The sequence below is a fragment of the Lagenorhynchus albirostris genome, chromosome 1 (genome assembly GCF_949774975.1).
Source record: "Lagenorhynchus albirostris chromosome 1, mLagAlb1.1, whole genome shotgun sequence".
Classification (NCBI taxonomy): Eukaryota; Metazoa; Chordata; class Mammalia; order Artiodactyla; family Delphinidae; genus Lagenorhynchus; species Lagenorhynchus albirostris.
Genome location: NC_083095.1, coordinates 28,975,586 through 28,995,694, shown reverse-complemented (window position 1 = coordinate 28,995,694; position 20,109 = coordinate 28,975,586). Strand labels below are relative to the sequence as shown.

The 20,109-nt window shown below is 40.0% G+C and overlaps 1 protein-coding gene across 2 annotated transcripts in view; it reads right to left on the bottom strand.

The window, feature by feature from the left end:
• Positions 1-6,245: 6,245 nt before the first annotated feature.
• HEATR4 (HEAT repeat containing 4) overlaps positions 6,246-20,109 on the bottom strand; it is a 42,601-nt gene continuing 28,737 nt past the window's right edge. For both annotated transcript variants that reach the window (XM_060139558.1, XM_060139565.1), the window contains exon 16: positions 6,246-6,810. In XM_060139558.1, the coding sequence (XP_059995541.1) occupies positions 6,652-6,810 (159 nt within the window). In that variant the 3' untranslated portion in view covers positions 6,246-6,651. The remainder of the gene's footprint in view (positions 6,811-20,109) is intronic.

Below are 20,109 nucleotides of genomic sequence, written 5' to 3'. Positions count from 1 at the left end.
TCTAGGAGGTGGGTCAAAAAGGATCTTGCTGTGATTTATGTCATAGCATGTTCTGCCTATGTTTTCCTCTAAGAGTTTTATAGTGCCCGGTCTTACATTTAGATCTCGAATCCATTTTGAGTTTATTCTTGTGTATGGTGTCAGGGAGTGTTCTAATTTCATTCTTTTACATGTAGCTGTCCAGTTTTCCCAGCACCACTTATTGACGAGGCTGTCTTTTCTCCACTCTATATTCTTGCCTCCTTTATCAAAGGTATGGTACCACGCTGTCTTGGTAGAGGCTTTTGGAAATCTGATGTGCTCCACTTAGCTTCTGCCTGTGAAAGTCTCAAACTCAGAGGCACTGGAAAATTCCATGACCCTATGGGGTGAAGTACCCCAAACAGCATTTTGGTGTTGAGAGGGTAAAATGGCCTAATGAAGGCACTGACTTCCTGAATTCTCTCTATAGAATCCCTCTTCCCAGAGCTTTAAACTCTACTGCTCTGTTGATGGACAAATGAGCAATTTAAATTTGTTTGACTCTGAATTGAATAGTTACAAGATATATTTAGAGCTTTTTTTTTTTCTTTTCTGAGATCTGGGATATGTTAGAGAACTAAAACAGATTAATTATCCATTACTGAGTTCCAGGAAACAGCCTCCCATACAACTAGTGTGCACTTATATGTTTGTCCAAAAACAGTTGAGGTGACAGGTATCAGCAGATAAAGAAGAATGAAAGGGCTAAATCCTAACATCTGAGACTGTGTCCTAAACTGGCCTCCCAAAGAGATTCTCAGAGGACAGATGATCTTGAAAGGTATGGGAAGCACAAGTGCCTTCCAAACCTACCCTGTAGGAAGTGCCAGCTCAGCCCAGGCATGGAAAATGAATGGGGCCTCACTGGGTCACTGAGGAAGCCTGCAGCATCTTATACAGATGGGTGAGATCCAGGCCACTGCCTAGCTCAATTACTTGCTAGGACGATTCCTCTGAATTTTTGAGGAATTTTTCTTTGGTTGGTGCTGGGCAGCACATGGGAACAGGCTGAGGGTGCTGAGGTTCAGCCAGGTAAGCGATAGCCTAGAAACTCACCCTCTGAAAAGCCTACATCAGGGGTCACAAACTCTCAGCCCAAGGGCAAAATCTGGCTCCCAGATGTGTTTTGCACAGTGTTAGTTTTCAGTGTTTTTAATATTTTTAAAGTAATTGCCAATGTTTTACAGTGGACAAGTTTCATGTAAAAATCTAGATTTTTTTGCATGAGTTATAATGTAGAAAACCTTGACTATCCTGGTCACTGCTATGTCCCAGAACCTAGAACAGTTCCTGGAATGTAATAACTCTTTAATAAATATTTTTTGAATCAATGTTTTTTTAAAAAAAACAAAACCCAGTCCTATGAAGTAGGAATTATTGTCACCATTTTACAGTGAATGAAAGAAATCTCAGGGCTTCCCTGGTGGCAGAGTGGTTAATAATCCACCTGCCAATTCAGGGGACAAGGGTTCGAGCCCTGGTCCAGGAAGATCTCACATGCCGTGGAGTAACTAAGCCCGTGTGCCACAACTACTGAGCCTGCACTCTACAGCCTGCAAGCCACAACTACGGAGCCCATGTGCTACAACTACTGAAGCCCGTGCACCTAGAGCCCGTGCTCCACAACAAGAGAAGATACTACAATGAGAAGCCCACGCACCACAACGAAGAGTAGCCCTCACTTGCCGCAACTAGAGAAAGCCAGCATGCAACAACAAATACCCAATGCAGCCAAAAATAAATAAATAAAATAAATTTATTTTAAAAAATAATAAATCTCAGAGAATTTAAGTCACTCACCAAAGGTCACATAATTAATAAGCAGCAAAATATTTGGACTCAGGCATGTTGACTTCCAAAGCCAGTGTTCTGTTCACTACTCCACACTGCACAGCATCCTACACTTGTGGGCCTTTCACAGTCACAAAAGCCTTTCGATTTAGATTTTTTAAAAACAGCCGAATTGAGGTACAATTAACATACTGTACAATTCACCCATTTAAAGTGTATGATGCAATGTTTTTTCATTTTATTCACAAGGTTGAACAATCATCACCACAGTCTAATTTTAGAACATATCTGTTCCCCCAAAAGAAACCCCATTAACAGTCAATTCCTATTCCCCTCTCCAACTTTCCCTCCCCCATTCCCACCTCTCCCAGCCCTAAGCAATCACTAATCTACTTTCTGTTTATATAAATTTGATATTCTGTAATCTTCTGCAAAGGAGGCAAGAATATACAAGGAGAAAAGAGAGTCTCTTTAGCAAATGGTGTTGGAAAAGCTGGACAGCTACATGTAAAAGAATGAAATTAGAACACTCCCTTACACCATATACAAAAATAAAATGGTTAAAATACCTAAATATAAGACATAACACCATAAACTCCTAGAAGAGAACATAGGCAAAACATTCTTTGACCTAAATCGTAGCAATATTTTTTTGGACCTGTCTCTTAAGGCAAAGGAAACAAAAGCAAAAATAAACAAATGGGACCTAATCAAACTTATAAGCTTTTGCATAGCAAAGGAAACTATCAACAAAATTAAAAGACAACCTATGGACTGGGAGAAAATATTTGCACATGATGCAATTGACAAGAGGTTAATATCCAAAATGTACAAACAGCTTATGCAACTCAATATCAAAAAAAAAAAAAACCCAACCCAGTCAAAAAATGGGCAGAAGACCTAAACAGACATTTCTCCAAAGAAGACATTCAGATGGCCACAGGCACATGAAAAAATGCTCCACACCACTAATTATTAGAGAAATGCAAATCAAAACCACAATTGGGCACTACCTCATACCGATCAGAATGGCTATCGTCCAAAAGTCTATATAAAGATGTTAAAAAAAGAAAAAAGTCTATAAAAAAATGCTGGAGAGGCTGTGGAGAAAAGGAACCCTCCTACACTATTGATGGGAGTGTAAATTGGTGAAGCCACTATGGAGAACAGTATGCAGGTTCCTCAAAAAACTAAAAATAGAGCTACCATATATCCAGCAATTCCACTCCTGGGCATATATCTGGAAAAGTTGAAAACTCCAATTTGAAAAGACACATGCACTCCAATGTTCATAGCAGCACTATTTACAGTAGCCGAGACATGAAAATAACCCAAGTGCGCATCAACAGACGATTGGTTTAAGAAGGAATAGACAAATTAAAAAATTTGTCCAGTCTGGAAATTTCATATAAATGAAATCATACAATATGTGATCTTTGGTAACTGGTTTCCTTCACTTAGCATAGTGTTTACAAGGTTCAGCCACGCTGTAGCATTTATCAGTACTTCAGTATATTGATTTATAATGTGTTAGTTTCATGTATACAGCAAAGTGATTCAGTTATACATTCTTTTTCAGATTCTTTTCCATTATAGGTTATTACAAGATATTGAATATAGTTCCCTGTGCTATACAGTAGGTCTTTGTTGTTTATCTATTTTGTATATGGTAGTGTGTATCTGCTAATCCCAAACTCCTAATTTATTCCTCCCTACCCCTTTTCCCCTTTGGTTACCATAAGTTTGTTTTCAATGTCTGTGAGTCTCTTTCTATTTTGTAAATAAGTTCATTTGTATCATTTTTTTAGATTCCACATATAAGTGATATCATATAATATTTGTCTTTCTCTGTCTGACTTACTTCACTTAGTATGATAATCTCTAGGTCCACCCATGTTGCTGCAAATGGCATTATTTCATTCTTTTTTATGGCTGAGTAGTATTTCCATTGTATATGTGGGTATACATTTATATGTGTGTATATGTATATATATATATATATATAAAATCACATTTTCTTTATCCTTTCATCTGTCGATGGACTAGTACTTCATTACTTTTTATTGACAAATAATATTTTATTGTATGGATACACCAAAGTTTATTTATCCATCCATCAGTTGATGGACATTTGGGTTGTTTCCACTTCTTGGCTATTATGAATAATATTGCTATGAACATTCATGTTAATTTAGATTTTTGACATTGTTTCAAAAGTTAGTCATTGTAATTTTTTGTGTTAAAAGCAATAATTTAAGTGGATACATTAAAAACCTACTGTATTTTTAGAAATTTCATTTTGGCACTTCATTTTTAAAAATATAGCTGAAGTCTCAAAAAAGTCAGAGTATCCAGCTCACTCTTGACCTCTGAGAGGCACTGATGCTGCTGCCTCCAACAAATGAGCCCCTTTTATCCAGTAAGAAAACAAACTCCTCAGAGTCAGAAAAACTGTCTTACACTTCCTGGCACAGCCATGATGCCTAAGTATAATACATGCATTTGGTAACTATTTGTTGACAGTATAGCTCTTCCAGAAAGGATACGATGGAGTGGGAGGATTAAGTGATAACCAATGGGAGGTTGTGGGATGGGAGAGAACAAATTCTAAAGAACAAATTCTAACGCAGGTGTTTTCCTTCGACCCACCGCCCTCCCTTTGCTGTTAGTCTGGTCCGGAAGATTTCTGTTGATGTAGTTCACTAAGGGATGCTAACTTAGATGGAATATGTAAACTAATAAGGACATGAATCTTAGCTGAAAAATGGAAAATTTCTCTAGATCTTGACAAAGAGAAGGTCAGCATAGTGTTTCTCCCACAAATTGGGCCAAACAGAAGCTTCCTTTTAAAGTAGGATAGGCAGCAATCCCTTGTCTAATCAACCTGTGGAGTTAGCGAATGTCTGTGGCAGAAGAAAGGAGACGAAAAATGGAAAGAGCAATGGAAAGGAGACAGCCAAAACATTCTGTGTGGGAAAACTCTCCTACAACTGCCTCAGTCTGGAAGGACAGGCAAGGATCTCTGGAATATTTTGTCATTATAACAGTTTATTAATATGAATAGATACAGCTAGAAAGCACAAGGGCAAGGAGAATGGATGACCTGCTTCTTTATTGTGAAGCAACAAGTGAACCGATTTGGAAACACAAGAGGAAAATGGAGATGTCGTGGAGCCCTGCCGAGTTCCATCCTCCAGCTTTTCTCGTGTCCTTCCCCACACCTGGAAGATCTTCCCTCCTCCCCTCACTCTATCTAGCTCGTGCTATCCCTGAGACCCATGACTACTCCAGCGCCCTTCTCCCCTGGACTCCTACAACACATCTTCTGTGTACCCCACAATTCCTACTAGATTAAGCATACTGTCTTTCAAAGGTTCTTATATGTGTGTTTTATAGAACCCTTTGTACACTCCTCAAAGACAAGGGCCATTTCTGCTGCTTCTGCTACATCTCCCAGAGTACCGAAGGCCTAACAGACCCTCTGTTTGGCCTTGCTGACTGACTGAAGGGTTCCGTTCAGGCTTCTTGTTCCTGCCAGTGATGCAGAGAGCACAATAAAGTCCTTTCATTATGAAATGACAAAGTCAAAGATAGAAGGGCTGAGAAAGTACTCACACAGAATTATTTATTGTCTCAAATGTCTCATGGCAGCCAGATCTCAGAATCTTCAGACTTGATAGATGTGGAAATAATTTTGATGTATGTGATGGTGCTTTTTGGATTAGTATTTAACTTGAAGTGTGTAAATTAATAAATAAAAACATGGGTTACATGAGTCAGGAAAAGGGAAGATTTTCTTTTACATACTTAACTGATATCCCCCCAAAGTTCTTTTTTCCCCCATGTTCAATAGCTGCTAGGTGTTCATAGTGGAAATTATTGCTTTTTATATTTCTGATCGTAACAGTGCAACCAGAAGAGAGGATCTGATTAGGGGGAGAAAAATGGAGAGAGAAATTAATATTGGCTTTATTTTAATCACTGAATGTCCCAAAGCTATTTAGGGTGTAAACAGCAATCAATATTTAGGAAAGAAAGCTGGATGAGTTCTGCTACTATGAGTTCTGAATCTTTCCTCTTCCATGGCAATTTTTTGGATATTGTGTGCTCTTACGGGATCCCAGCTTAGGATACAGATACCGTTTGTAACTCTCCCATGATGCCTTAATCTTTTAAGCATTAAGTACATTAAGGAGGCTCATGAGAATTGCTAATCAGCCTTGTGAAACTGCAGCAATGCTTCCTAGGGATCTAAAAGTGTTCACACCCACCCACACAGTACAAGGTGGAAAATATTGTATTAGCTCTGTTTTCTTGTAACAGTCCAGTGACATGGCTTCCTTATTGCCTTCTGGGCTGCAGTTAAAGAACTTGCTCTAAAACAAGACTAGACTTGTAGATAGAAAACATCACTTAACATTTTCTTTCCTAGATTAATGGGATTCTAGTTTGGGTTTCAAAGGGCTCTTTGTATAGCTTACAAAAGATTCTGGGTCTTTGAATATTTCTATTCTAGTAAAATTTGGAGTTCTGACCTATATTTAATATAGGACTTTTCTGGGTTATGGAAAAATATGGACTGTCACCTAATGTGTTGTCAATTTTCTTTAACCCTCTGTGTAAATGGTGCACATTAAAGAGCCAGGTTTACTGTTAAACAGATTTTTCTTTATAAACATAATGACAAAGAGATACACAACATCAGTTAAAGAGAAGAATGTGACTAGGTCCACTGCTGCCTGTGTCTTGGAGCAAGAGAAGGGCTCATCCCAGAAATAATTACCTTTCCTTCTAGGGGAAGAGGACACGACCCTGGAAAAAACTTGAGTTTTTACTTAGCTAGAGATCTTGGTTGTCAGATCCAAATGGTCCCATCGCAATTCTTTTTTCCCGGGCAGTGCGTAGATCTTTGACAAGTGATGAATGACCTCTGCTTCTTGTGCTTAGGCCCGGGACTGGACTCTGTGACCAGGGATTTGGTGTGCGGGGCCTCACAGGCTGCAGAGAGATATTAACATGTGAGCGCATGTGCAAAATGTGGTCTCATGTGACAGATCCAAAGAGAAAGCCTCTTCAGCCATGGTTTTATCAGAATAGCTCTGTGAACTACCATAATAAATGAAAGAATAGAATCTATGAGTCCAAGACCTGCCTGTTTTGATTGCAGTCAGCAGCCTAATGTGGAGAATATGCCTGAATTTCCCACCCAAGGCTTGGACCTCCACACGGTGATCTTTGGGGTTAGCCTGTGTTTTCTATGTCTTTATTAATATGTAGTCGTAGCAGCAGCTATGGGAACTGTAGTAGCAATGACTAAAGAGCTTTATTCTTCATGTGTGCTAAGGTGGATTCACTCAGGGTGAACAGCCCCTGGGGACACAGCGCTGCTCTATTTTCACCTTATAAACCAAAGTAGTGATGGCCGTAGTTGAGTTTGTACCTAGGTTAAAGCATTCCCAGGAATCTAGGCTGTTCTAATGTTAATCTAGGTTTCTGTATTACTCTATGAAATAGTAAGAGAGTTATCTATCTCATTCCCAAATGTATTCTTAGCTTAGGGCCAAAGTACAAATGGAATTCCATTTACTAAACGTCTAAATATTTAAATGTTATAAATCAAGCTAGTAGGGATTTCCCTGGTGGTCCAGTGGCTAAGACTCCCACCCACTGCAGGGCTCCCGGTTTGATCCCTGGTCAGGGAACTAGATCCCGCATGCTGCAACTAAAAGATCCCGCGTGCCGCAGGATCTTCTAAGACTGGGCGCGGCCAAATAAATAAATAAGTATTTTTTAAAAATCAAGCTAACAAACGGTTTTGTTTTGTTTTGTTTTGTGGTACGCGGGCCTCTCACTGTCGTGGCCTCTCCCGTTGCGAAGCATAGGCTCCGGACTCGCAGGCCCAGCGGCCATGGCTCACGGGCCTAGCCGCTCCGCGGCATGTGGGATCTTCCCGGACCAAGGCACTGAACCCGTGTCCCCTGCATCGCAGGCGGACTCTCAACTACTGCACCACCAGGGAAGCCCCAAACTTTTAAAAAATATATATATATATTTATTGACTTGGCCGCATCGCGTCTTAGTTGTGGCATGCGGGATCTATTTCCCTGACCAGGGATCGAACCCGGGCTTCCTGCATTGGGAGCACGGAGTCGTAACCACTGGACCACCAGGGAAGTCCCCAAACTGTTAACTAAAATACATACTATCACCTACATTGACAAAAAGACCAGGTTTGAATTTGGAATTTTTGCAGTCTTTGGAGCTCCTTACCAGAATGTGGTGGTGCAGGAAAACTGCATTATAAATAAATGCACCATGTTTTTCTTTTGTGATAGGATCAAGTAAAATAGAATACATCAGAATTGTGTATTTGCAGGGAGCAAACCTCTAGTGGTACTACAAATGGTGAATTTTTTAAAATTTTAATTTAATTAATTTATTTTTTGGCCATGCTGTGAAGCATGCAGGATCTTAGTTCCCCAACAAGGGATGAAACCTGTGCCTCCTGCAGTGGAAGCATGGAGTCTTAACCCCTGGACCGCCAGGGAAGTCCCTTGTGTATGTATATATCTTCCTCCTTCATTAAATAAATAGGAAAAATTTTATTATGATGTCTAATGAATTTAATGGGATTATTTCTGATTTTTTATATTGGGTCAGCCAAAAAGTTCATTCGGGTTTTTCCCATAAGATGGTACAAAAACCCGAACGAACTTTTTGGCCAACCCATACTTGACTATTCTTTAATTAATCTCAAAAGCCTAACCCCAAAGTTTGATATATGCCCACTTACATATATGCAGAGAGAACACCATGCCTTGTATAATATTTCTTATTTCACAAATAACTTACAATTTTAGCTACATATTATATTGTATTTTTGCTATTTAAGGAAAAAGAACCAACACATTATTTATTATCTTGTTTTTCATTACTTAAAAAATTGAATAAATCAATTGTGACGGGTCATATCATTTTAACTTTTAATTTGTAAGTCTCACCTGCACATGAATGTTTGTAGCAATTTTATTCATAATCATTAAAAACCAGAATCAACCTTCAGTAGGTGAAATGAAAAACAAAGTGTGGTATATCCATACAATGAAATATTGTTCACAGACAAGAAATAAGCTCTCAAGCCACAAGACTTGGGTGAACCTCCTTGAACATGTATCGCTAAGTGAAACAAGTTAGCCTGAAAAGGCTACATATGTATGATTTTAATTATATGACATTCTAGAAAAGGCAGAACTACAGAGATAATAAGAAGATCACTGATTGTCAGTTGTTTGCGGGGAGGAAGAGAGGATGGAAAAGAGGAAGCACAGAAGATTTATAGTGTGGTTAAACTATTCTGCATGATACTGAAATGGTGGATACATGGCATTATGCATTTGTGAAAACCCGTAGAACTATACAGCACAAGAATGAAACTTAATGAATACAAATTAAAAAGAAAATCATTTAGGAGGTCAGGGAATCCCAGGAAAAACCCAGACTATGACAAGAGAATATAACCGTAACCTCAATTTAAATACATATTTTTGTTACAGACAGTGTTATGATGATGAAAAATATTTTCAAGCATAAACATATAGTATATTAGAATAAAATTCTGTCTGGAAGTTATTTCAAAATGGAAATGTAAGCTTAAAAAAAGACATTAAATTTTCAACTTCAAAGAAGAGCTTGTTTATTTTATACTTTTTTTAAATGGATGATGGTAGGTATCAAACTGTTATAGATTTAGTTGGATGTTTAAAGTGATGTAACAGTTTTTTGTGGGGTTTTTTTGCGGTATGCGGGCCTCTCACTGCTGTGGCTTCTCCCGTCGCGGAGCACAGGCTCCGGACGCGCAGGCTCAGCGGCCATGGCTCATGGGTCCAGCCGCTCTGCGGCATGTGGGATCTTCCCGGACCGGGGCACGAACCCGTGTCCCCTGCATCGGCAGGCGGACTCTCAACCACTGCGCCACAAGGGAAGCCTGATGTAACAGTTTTAATTTAAAATATCAATATATATAAATGCTGGACTATGTAGATGTTAGAAATTAGATGCTTTGTGTCTATTTAAACTTAAAAAAAATGTTTGATGCCAATGAAAAAAGGTGAAGAGGTGACGTAGCTTTTCACAATTCTTTTTTTTTTTTTTAACATCTTTATTGGAGTATAATTGCTTTACAATGGTATGTTAGCTTCAGCTTCACAACAAAATGAATCAGTTATATACATACATATATTCCCATATCTCTTCCCGCTTGCGTCTCCCTCCCTCCCACCCTCCCTATCCCACCCCTCCAGGCGGTCACAAAGCACCGAGTTGATCTCCCTGTGCTATGCGGCTGCTTCCCACTAGCTATTTACCTTACGTTTGGTAGTGTATATATGTCCATGCCTCTTTATCGCTTTGTCACCGTTTACCCTTCCCCCTCCCCATAACCTCAAGTCCATTCTCTAGTAAGTCTGTGTCTTTATTCCTGTTTCACCCCTAGGTTTTTCATGACATTTTTTTTTTTAATTCCATATATATGTGTTAGCATACGGTATTTGTCTCTCTCTTTCTGACTTACTTCACTCTGTATGACAGACTCTAGGTCTATCCACCTCATTACAAATAGCTCAATTTCGTCTCTTTTTATGGCTGAGTAATATTCCATTGTATATATGTGCCACATCTTCTTTATCCATTCATCCGATGATGGACACTTAGGTTGTTTCCATCTCCGGGCTATTGTAAATAGAGCTGCAATGAACATTTTGCTACATGACTCTTTTTGAATTATGGTTTTCTCAGGGTATATGCCCAGTAGTGGGATTGCTGGGTCATATGGTAGTTCTATTTGTAGCTTTTTAAGGAACCTCCATACTGTTCTCCACAGTGGCTGTATCAATTTACATTCCCACCAACAGTGTAAGAGGGTTCCCTTTTCTCCACACCCTCTCCAGCATTTATTGTTTCTAGATTTTTTGATGATGGCCATTCTGACTGGTGTGAGATGATATCTCATTGTAGTTTTGATTTGCATTTCTCTCATGATTAGTGATGTTGAGCATTCTTTCATGTGTTTGTTGGCAGTCTGTATATCTTCTTTGGAGAAATGTCTATTTAGGTCTTCTGCCCATTTTTGGATTGGGTTGTTTGTTTTTTTGTTATTAAGCTGCATGAGCTGCTTATAAATTTTGGAGATCAATCCTTTGTCAGTTGCTTCATTTGCAAATATTTTCTCCCATTCTGAGGGTTGTCTTTTGGTCTTCTTTATGGTTTCCTTTGCTGCGCAAAAGCTTTTAAGTTTCATTAGGTCCCATTTGTTTACTCTTGTTTTTATTTCCATTTCTCTAGGAGGTGGGTCAAAAAGGACCTTGCTGTGATTTATGTCATAGAGTGTTCTGCCTATGTTTTCCTCTAAGAGTTTGATAGTTTCTGGCCTTACATTTAGGTCTTTAATCCATTTTGAGCTTATTTTTGTGTATGGTGTTAGGGAGTGATCTAATTTCATACCTTTACATGTAGATGTCCAGTTTTCCCAGCACCACTTATTGAATAGGCTGTCCTTTCTCCACTGTACATTTCTGCCTCCTTTGTCAAAGATAAGGTGACCATATGTGCGTGGGTTTATCTCTGGGCTTTCTATCCTGTTCCATTGATCTATCTTTCTGTTTTTGTGCCAGTACCATACCGTCTTGATAACTGTAGCTTTGTAGTATAGTCTGAAGTCTGGGAGCCTGATTCCTCCAGTTCCTTCTTTCGTTCTCAAAATTGCTTTGGCTATTCGGGGTCTTTTGTGTTTCCATACAAATTGCAAAATTTTTTGTTCTAGTTCTGTGAAAAATGCCAGTGGTAGTTTGATAGGGATTGCATTGAATCTATAGATTGCTTTGGGTAGTAGAGTCATTTTCACAATGTTGATTCTTCCAATCCAAGAACATGGTATATCTCTCCATCTATTTGTATCGTCTTTAATTTCTTTCATCAGTGTCTTATAATTTTCTGCATACAGATCTTTTGTCTCCTTAGGTAGGTTTATTCCTAGATATTTTATTCTTTTTGTTGCAATGGTAAATGGGAGTGTTTTCTTGATTTCACTTTCAGATTTTTCATCATTAGTATATAGGAATGCCAGAGATTTCTGTGCATTAATTTTGTATCCTGCCACTTTACCAAATTCATTGATTAGCTCTAGTAGTTTTCTGGTAGCATCTTTAGGGTTCTCTATGTATAGTATCATGTCATCTGCAAACAGTGACAGCTTTACTTCTTCTTTTCCGATTTGGATTCCTTTTATTTCCTTTTCTTCTCTGATTGCTGTGGCTAAAACTTCCAAAACTATGTTGAATAAGAGTGGTGAGAGTGGGCAACCTTGTCTTGTTCCTGATCTTAGTGGAAATGCTTTCAGTTTTTCACCATTGAGGATGATGTTTGCTGTGGGCTTGTCATATATGGCCTTTATTATGTTGAGGAAAGTTCCCTCTATGCCTACTTTCTGCAGGGTTTTTATCATAAATGGGTGTTGAATTTTGTCAAAAGCTTTCTCTGCATCTATTGAGATGATCATATGGTTTTTCTCCTTCAGTTTGTTAATATGGTTTATCACATTGATAGATTTGCGTATATTGAAGAATCCTTGCATTCCTGGAATAAACCCCACTTGATCATGGTGTATGATTCTTTTAATGTGCTGTTGGATTCTGTTTGCTAGTATTTTGTTGAGGATTTTTGCATCTATGTTCATCAGTGATATTGGCCTGTAGTTTTCTTTCTTTGTGACATCCTTGTCTGGTTTTGGTATCAAGGTGATGGTGGCCTCGTAGAAGGAGTTTGGGAGTGTTCTTCCCTCTGCTATATTTTGGAAGAGTTTGAGAAGGATAGGTGTTAGCTCTTCTCTAAATGTTTGATAGAATTCGCCTGTGAAGCCATCTGGTCCTGGGCTTTTCTTTGTTGGAAGATTTTTAATCACAGTTTCAATTTCAGTGCTTGTGATTGGTCTGTTCATATTTTCTATTTCTTCCTGATTCAGTCTTGGCAGGTTGTGCATTTCCAAGAATTTGTCCATTTCTTCCAGATTGTCCATTTTATTGGCATAGAGTTGCTTGTAGTAATCTCTCATGATCTCTTTTATTTCTGCAGTGTCAGTTGTTACCTCTCCTTTTTCATTTCTAATTCTATTGATTTGAGTCTTCTCCCTTTTTTTCTTGATGAGTCTGGCTAGTGGTTTATCTATTTTGTTTATCTTCTCAAAGAACCAGCTTTTAGTTTTATTGATCTTTGCTATTGTTTCCTTCATTTCTTTTTCATTTATTTCTGATCTGATTTTTATGATTTCTTTCCTTCTGCTAGCTTTGGGGTTTTTTTGTTCTTCTTTCTCTAATTGCTTGAGGTGCAAGGTTAGGTTGTTTATTCGAAATGTTTCCTGCTTCTTAAGGTGGGCTTGTATTGCTATAAACTTCCCCCTTAGAACTGCTTTTGCTGCATCCCACAGGTTTTGGGTCGTTGTGTCTCCATTGTCGTTTGTTTCTAGGTATTTTTTGATTTCCTCTTTGATTTCTTCAGTGGTCACTTCATTATTAAGTAGTGTATGTTTAGCCTCCATGTGTTTGTATTTTTTACAGATCTTTTCCTGTAATTGATATCTAGTCTCATGGCGTTGTGGTCAGAAAAGATACTTGATACAATTTCAATTTTCTTAAATTTACCAAGGCTTGATTTGTGACCCAAGATATGATCTATCCTGGAGAATGTTCCATGAGCACTTGAGAAAAATGTGTATTCTGTTGTTTTTGGATGGAATGTCCTATAAATATCAATTAACTCCATCTCGTTTAATGTATCATTTAAAGCTTGTGTTTCCTTATTTATTTTCATTTTGGATGATCTGTCCATTGGTGAAAGTGGGGTGTTAAAGTCCCCTACTATGAATGTGTTACTGTCGATTTCCCCTTTTATGGTTGTCAGTATTTGCCTTATGTATTGAGGTGCACCTAAGTTGGGTGCATAAATATTTACAATTGTTATATCTTCCTCTTGGATCGATCCCTTGATCATTATGTAGTGTCCTTCTTTGTCTCTTCTAATAGTCTTTGTTTTAAAGTCTATTTTGTCTGATATGAGAATTGCTACTCCAGCTTTCTTTTGGTTTCCATTTGCATGAAATACCTTTTTCCATCCCCTTACTTTCAGTCTGTATGTGTCTCTAGGTCTGAAGTGGGTCTCTTGTAGACAGCAAATATATGGGTCTTGTTTTTGTATCCATTCAGCCAATCTGTGTCTTTTGGTGGGAGCATTTAGTCCATTTACACTTAAGGTAATTATCGATATGTGTGTTCCTATTCCCATTTTCTTAATTGTTTTGGGTTCATTATTGTAGGTCCTTTCCTTCTTTTGTGTTTCTTGCCTAGAGAAGTTCCTTTAGCAGTTGTTGTAGAGCTGGTTTGGTGGTGCTGAACTCTCTCAGCTTTTGCTTGTCTGTAAAGGTTTTAATTTCTCCATCAAATCTGAATGAGATCCTTGCTGGGTAAAGTAATCTTGGTTGCAGGTTTTTCTCCTTCAACACTTTCAATATGTCCTGCCACTCCCTTCTGGCTTGCAGAGTTTCTGCTGAAAGATCAGCTGTTAACCTTATGGGGATTCCCTTGTGTGTTATTTGTTGTTTTTCCCTTGCTGCTTTTAATATGTTTTCTTTGTATTTAATTTTTGACAGTTTGATTAATATGTGTCTTGGCGTATTTCTCCTTGGATTTATCCTGTATGGGACTCTCTGTGCTTCCTGGACTTGATTAACTATTTCTTTTCCCATATTAGGGAAGTTTTCAACTATAATCTCTTCAAATATTTTCTCAGTCCCTTTCTTTTTCTCTTCTTCTTCTGGAACCCCTATAATTCGAATGTTGGTGCGTTTAATGTTGTCCCAGAGGTCTCTGAGACTGTCCTCAGTTCTTTTCATTCTTTTTTCTTTATTCTGCTCTGCAGTAGTTATTTCCACTATTTTATCTTCCAGGTCACTTATCCGTTCTTCTGCCTCAGTTATTCTGCTATTGATCCCATCTAGAGTATTTTTAATTTCATTTATTGTGTTGTTCATCATTGCTTGTTTCATCTTTAGTTCTTCTAGGTCCTTGTTAACTGATTCTTGCAATTTGTCCATTCTATTGTCCATTCTATCTCCAAGATTTCGGATCAACCTTACTATCATTATTCTGAATTCTTTTTCAGGTAGACTGCCTATTTCCTCTTCATTTGTTAGGTCTGGTGGGTTTTTATCTTGCTCCTTCATCTGCTGTGTGTTTTTCTGTCTTTTCATTTTGCTTATCTTACTGTGTTTGGGGTCTCCTTTTTTGCAGGCTGAAGGTTCGTAGTTCCTGTTGTTTTTTGTGTCTGTCCCCAGTGGCTAAAGTTGGTTCAGTGGGTTGTGTAGGCTTCCTGGTGGAGGGTACTAGTGCCTGTGTTCTGGTGTATGAGGCTGGATCTTGTCTCTCTGGTGGGCAGGTCCACGTCTGGTGGTGTGTTTTGGGGTGTCTGTAGACTTACTATGATTTTGGGCAGCCTCTCTGCTAATGGGTGGGGTTGTGTTCCTGTCTTGCTAGTTGTTTGGCATAGGATGTCCAGCACTGTAGCTTGCTGGTCGTTGAGTGAAGCTGGGTGCTGGCGTTGAGATGGAGATCTCTCGGAGATTTTTGCTGTTTGATATTATGTGCAGCTGGGAGGCCTCTTGTGGACCAGTGTCCTGAAGTTGGCTCTCCCACCTCAGAGGCACAGCACTGACTCCTGGCTGCAGCACCAAGAGCCTTTCATCCACAGGGCTCCTTAATTTGGGATGATTCGTTGTCTATTCAGGTATTCCACAGATGCAGGGTATATCAAGTTGATTGTGGAGCTTTAATCCCGCTGCTTCTGAGGCTGCTGGGAGAGATTTCCCTTTCTCTTCTTTGTTCTGACAGTTCCCAGGCGCTCAGCTTTGGATTTGGCCCCGCCTGCGCGTGTAGGTCACCGGAGGGCGTCTGTTCTTTGCTCAGACAGGACGGGGTTAAAGGAGCCGCTGATTCGGAGGCTCTGGCTCACCCAGGCCGGGGGGTAGGGAGGGTCACGGAGTGCGGGGCGGGCCTGCAGCGGCAGAGGCCGGCGTGACGCTGCAGCCTGATGGCGCCGTGCGCTCTCCCGGGGGAGCCGTCCCTGGATCCCGGGACCCTGGCAGTGGCGGGCTGCACAGGCTCCCCGGAAGGGCGTGTGGCTAGTGACCTGTGCTCGCACACAGGCCTCCTGATGGCGGCAGCAGCGGCCTCAGCGTCCCATGTCCGTCTCTGGGCTCCGCAATCTTAGCCGCGGCTCGCGCCCGTCCCTGGAGCCCTCTCAAGCAGCGCTCTTAATCCCCTCTCCTCGTGCACCAGGAAACAAAGAGGGACGCAAAAGTCTCTTGCCTCTTCTGCAGGTCCAGACTCCTCCCCGGACTCTCTCCCGGCTAGCCGCGGTGCACTAACGCCCTGCAGGCTGTGTTCACGCCGCCAACCTCAGTCCTCTCCGACAAAAGCCGGAGCCTCAGCTCCCAGTCCCGCCCGCCCTGGCGGGCGAGCAGACAAGCCTCTCGGCTGGTGAGTGCCGGTCGGCCCGATCCTCTGCGCTGGAATCTGTCCGCTTTGCCCTCCGCACCCCTGTTGCTGTGTTCTCCTCCGCGGCTCCCAAGCTCCCCCACTCCGCCTCCCGAAGTCTCCACCCGCGAAGGGGCTTCCTAGTGTGTGGACACTTTTCCTCCTTCACAGCTCTCTCCCGCTGGTGCAGGACCCGTCCCTATCCTTTTGTCTCTGTTTAGTTTTTTCTTTTGCCCTAACCAGGTACGTGGGGGGTTCCTTGCCTTTTGGGAGGTCTGAGGTCTTCTGCCAGCGTTCAGTAGGTGCTCCGTAGGAGTTGTTCCACGCGTAGATGTACTTCTGGTGTATCTGTGGAGAGGAAGGTGATCTCCGCGTCTTACTCTTCCGCCATCTTCCCCCACAATTCTTTTAGAGGGTCCATGAGCAAAAGAGTTGGAAGTTCAACATCCTAGACAGCATCTTACATGATGTTCTGCAGGACTTGGCAGACTTCTGTGAAGGGCCAAATATTAATAGTATATATTTTAGGCTTTGTGGGCCTGATGGCCTGTGTCAAAACTGCTCAGCTCTGCTATTGTAGTATGAGAGTAGCCACAGACAGTTTGTAATGAATGAGTGTGGTTGTATTCCAATAAAATTTATCTGTGGGCACTGAAATTTGAGTTTTGTACACATTTTATTTCAGAAAATATTATTCTTCTTTTGATTTTTTTCAACCATTTAAAAATATGAAAATCATTCTTAGTCCACAGGGTGTGTAAAAACAGAAGTCAGGCCAGATTTGACCTGAGAGTTATAATTTGTTGATCCCTAATTTACAGTAATTTGGTAAAATAGTTTTACAAATTAGTGAGTCAGTAGTCTCAAAGTTAGACTGTAATCTGTCTCACATTTGCCAAAGCAAAGTCCTATATCCTTGAGGTCTTAAGCAAAATTATTCACAAATGTATAAAGTTAAACATGAAAGTTCTTCTATTGCCAATAATGCCATTCCCCAGGGGCAACCTCTGACTTCAAATATTCAACTGTGCAGTCACACACACAAATACAACATATGTGGTTTTAAAGAAACTATATATAAATGTATATGGATTTTTTAAAAAAGGGACAACATATATGTTGTGCTGCAATTTGATTTTTCAGTTTACAATATATTTTCAACATCTTTCTTAGTCATTATTTTTAACAAGAATTCTTGAAACTTAGTCGACATTTGAGTCATTTCCAATTTTGAAATGATAAGCAATGAGCATCTGTATATATCTCTGTCTCTCTCTCTCTCTCTATCTCTATATCTATATATGTTTGTACACATGGATGAATATTTCTGTAGGATAGATTCCTAGAAGCAGTATTACTGGATCAAAGATAGCCACATTTTTATGTTGATGGGGTCATCCAAAAGTTTATCCTAGGGTTTCTCAACCTTGGTACATTTAGGGCCGGATAATTCTTTGTTGTGGGGCTGTACTGCACATTGTAGGATGTTTAGCAGCATCTCTGGCCTCTACGCATTAGATGCCAGTAGCATCTCCCCTGTTGTGACAATCAAAACTGTCTCTCGATATTGCCAAATGTCCCCTGGAGGGGGGGGGCAAAATCATCTTGGGCTGAGAACCACTACCCTGGACACTTGTTTTTCTTTTTTCTTTAATTTCTTTTTCTCCCTATCCCCCTTTCAACAACTTATCATGTTATCCTTCCTTTAAAAAGGAAAAGTGCTTAAAGGAATTTGTGACTTAGTGTATATCACCCCTCTGTTATGGGATAAATTGTGTCTCCCAAAATTCATGTGTTGAAGTTCTAACCCCCAGTACCTCAGAATGCGACTGTATTTGAAGATAGGGTCTTTAAAGAGGTTATTAAGTTAAAATGAGATTGTAAAAATGGACCCTAATCTAATATGACTGATGTTCTTATAAAAAGGAGAAATTTTAACACAGAACTGTACAGAGGGAAGACCATATAAAGATTGGGAGAAGGCAGTCATCCACAAGCTAAGGAGAGAGGCCCCAGAAAACAGCCCTGCCAACACCTTGATCTTGGACTTCTAGCCTCCAGAAATTGTTTTCTGAAAATAAACTTCTGTTGTTAAAGTCAGCCAGTCTGTGGTACTTTGTTATGGCAGCCCTGGCAAATTATTACACCTTCCCAGTGTATTTGAATTTTAAATAAAGAATGAATGAAAAAGGCAATGACTTATCCAAAGGTATAACTATCTAACAATGGGATTTGGTGGGGGAGATAACTTTTCTGAGAGGATTCAGATCATTCTATGTAGATTTAAACATGGGATTGGCTCTATTCAACCTCTTTTCTACAGCAGCTTCTCTGATGAACAATTAGTAACTTCTGTAATCTCAATGTCAAATTTCTTTCATTAAACAAAGATAATATCAATTCAAAAAAATAAGAGCAAGGCAAGCAATGATTAGAGATCAGAAGAAATGAAATGAATTAGGGAGAGTGAAGTTTGTTGTTTAAAAAAACACTATTTTTTTTTTTTTGGCCGTGCCCCACAGCTTGCGGGTTCTGAGTTCCCCAACCAGGGATGGAACCCTTGCCCCTGCAGTGGAAGCACAGAGTCCTAACCACTGGACTGCTAGGGAATTTCAAAAAAAACACTATATTTTTAATTGCACAAATGATATGTACAATGTAGAAAACCCAGACCAGGCAAATATGCAAAGAAGAAGAAAATAAAAATCACCTGGAATCCCACCATCCAAAGACGATCACTGTTAAATATTGTGGCATAAAGACTCCCAAACTTTTTTCAGTAGTACGTATATATGGATGGATGTATAGATAGATAGAAATACACATACATATCGACACACACATATATATCTCCCAAATGGGATCCTACCATAATACTTATTTTGTCTGCTTTTTTTCTTATTCAGTGATATATTGAGAACATTATTCCATGTCAGTAAATATATTTCTTTTTCTTTTTCTTTCTTTTTTTTGGCTGTGTTGGGTCTTCGTTGCTGTGCACGGGCTTTCTCTAGTTGCAGTGAGGAGCAGGGGCTACTCTTCGATGTGGTGCACAGGCTTCTCCTTGCGGTGGCTTCTCTTGTTGTGGAGCACGGGCTCTAGGTGCGCAGGCTCAGTAGTTGTGGCTTGCGGGCTCTAGAGCGCTGGCTCAGTAGTTGTGGCGCTCGGGCTTAGTTGCCCTGTGGCATGTGGGATCTTCCTGGATAAGGGATCGAACCTGTGTCCCCTGCATTGGCAGGCGGATTCTTAACCACTGCGCCGCCAGGGAAGTCCCAGTAAATATATTTCTGAAAATGGTTATTAATAGCTGCTTTTGTTGAACTAAGTAGAGCCACAGGAAAATGATGAAATTAAAAGTAAGTCAGTCTCCAAAAGGTGTCTCCCAGTCACAAGGGAAACTAGAAGACAGATAGCAACAACATTCTTTACTTGAGGAAATCACAAAATGTTGAAGAAAGAAAAGGATGAGGTCACAGGAAAGACTAAGAGGAGGAGATATTGTACAGGATGTGGAAAAGACAAATTTACAGCTCTTGTCTAGCTAAGCCCAGTGTTTCCCAGCTTTGCCAGCAGAGAAGCATAGCTCATCCCCCCAGTTCACTACAGGATGTGTCCACTGTCTATTGAAAACCGCTCCCTTTGAAAAAGCAATGAAACCTCCCAGTGCCATCCTTGACCTGCCCTCTGCAATATTTCCCTGGGGAATCTGATATCAGGGTCT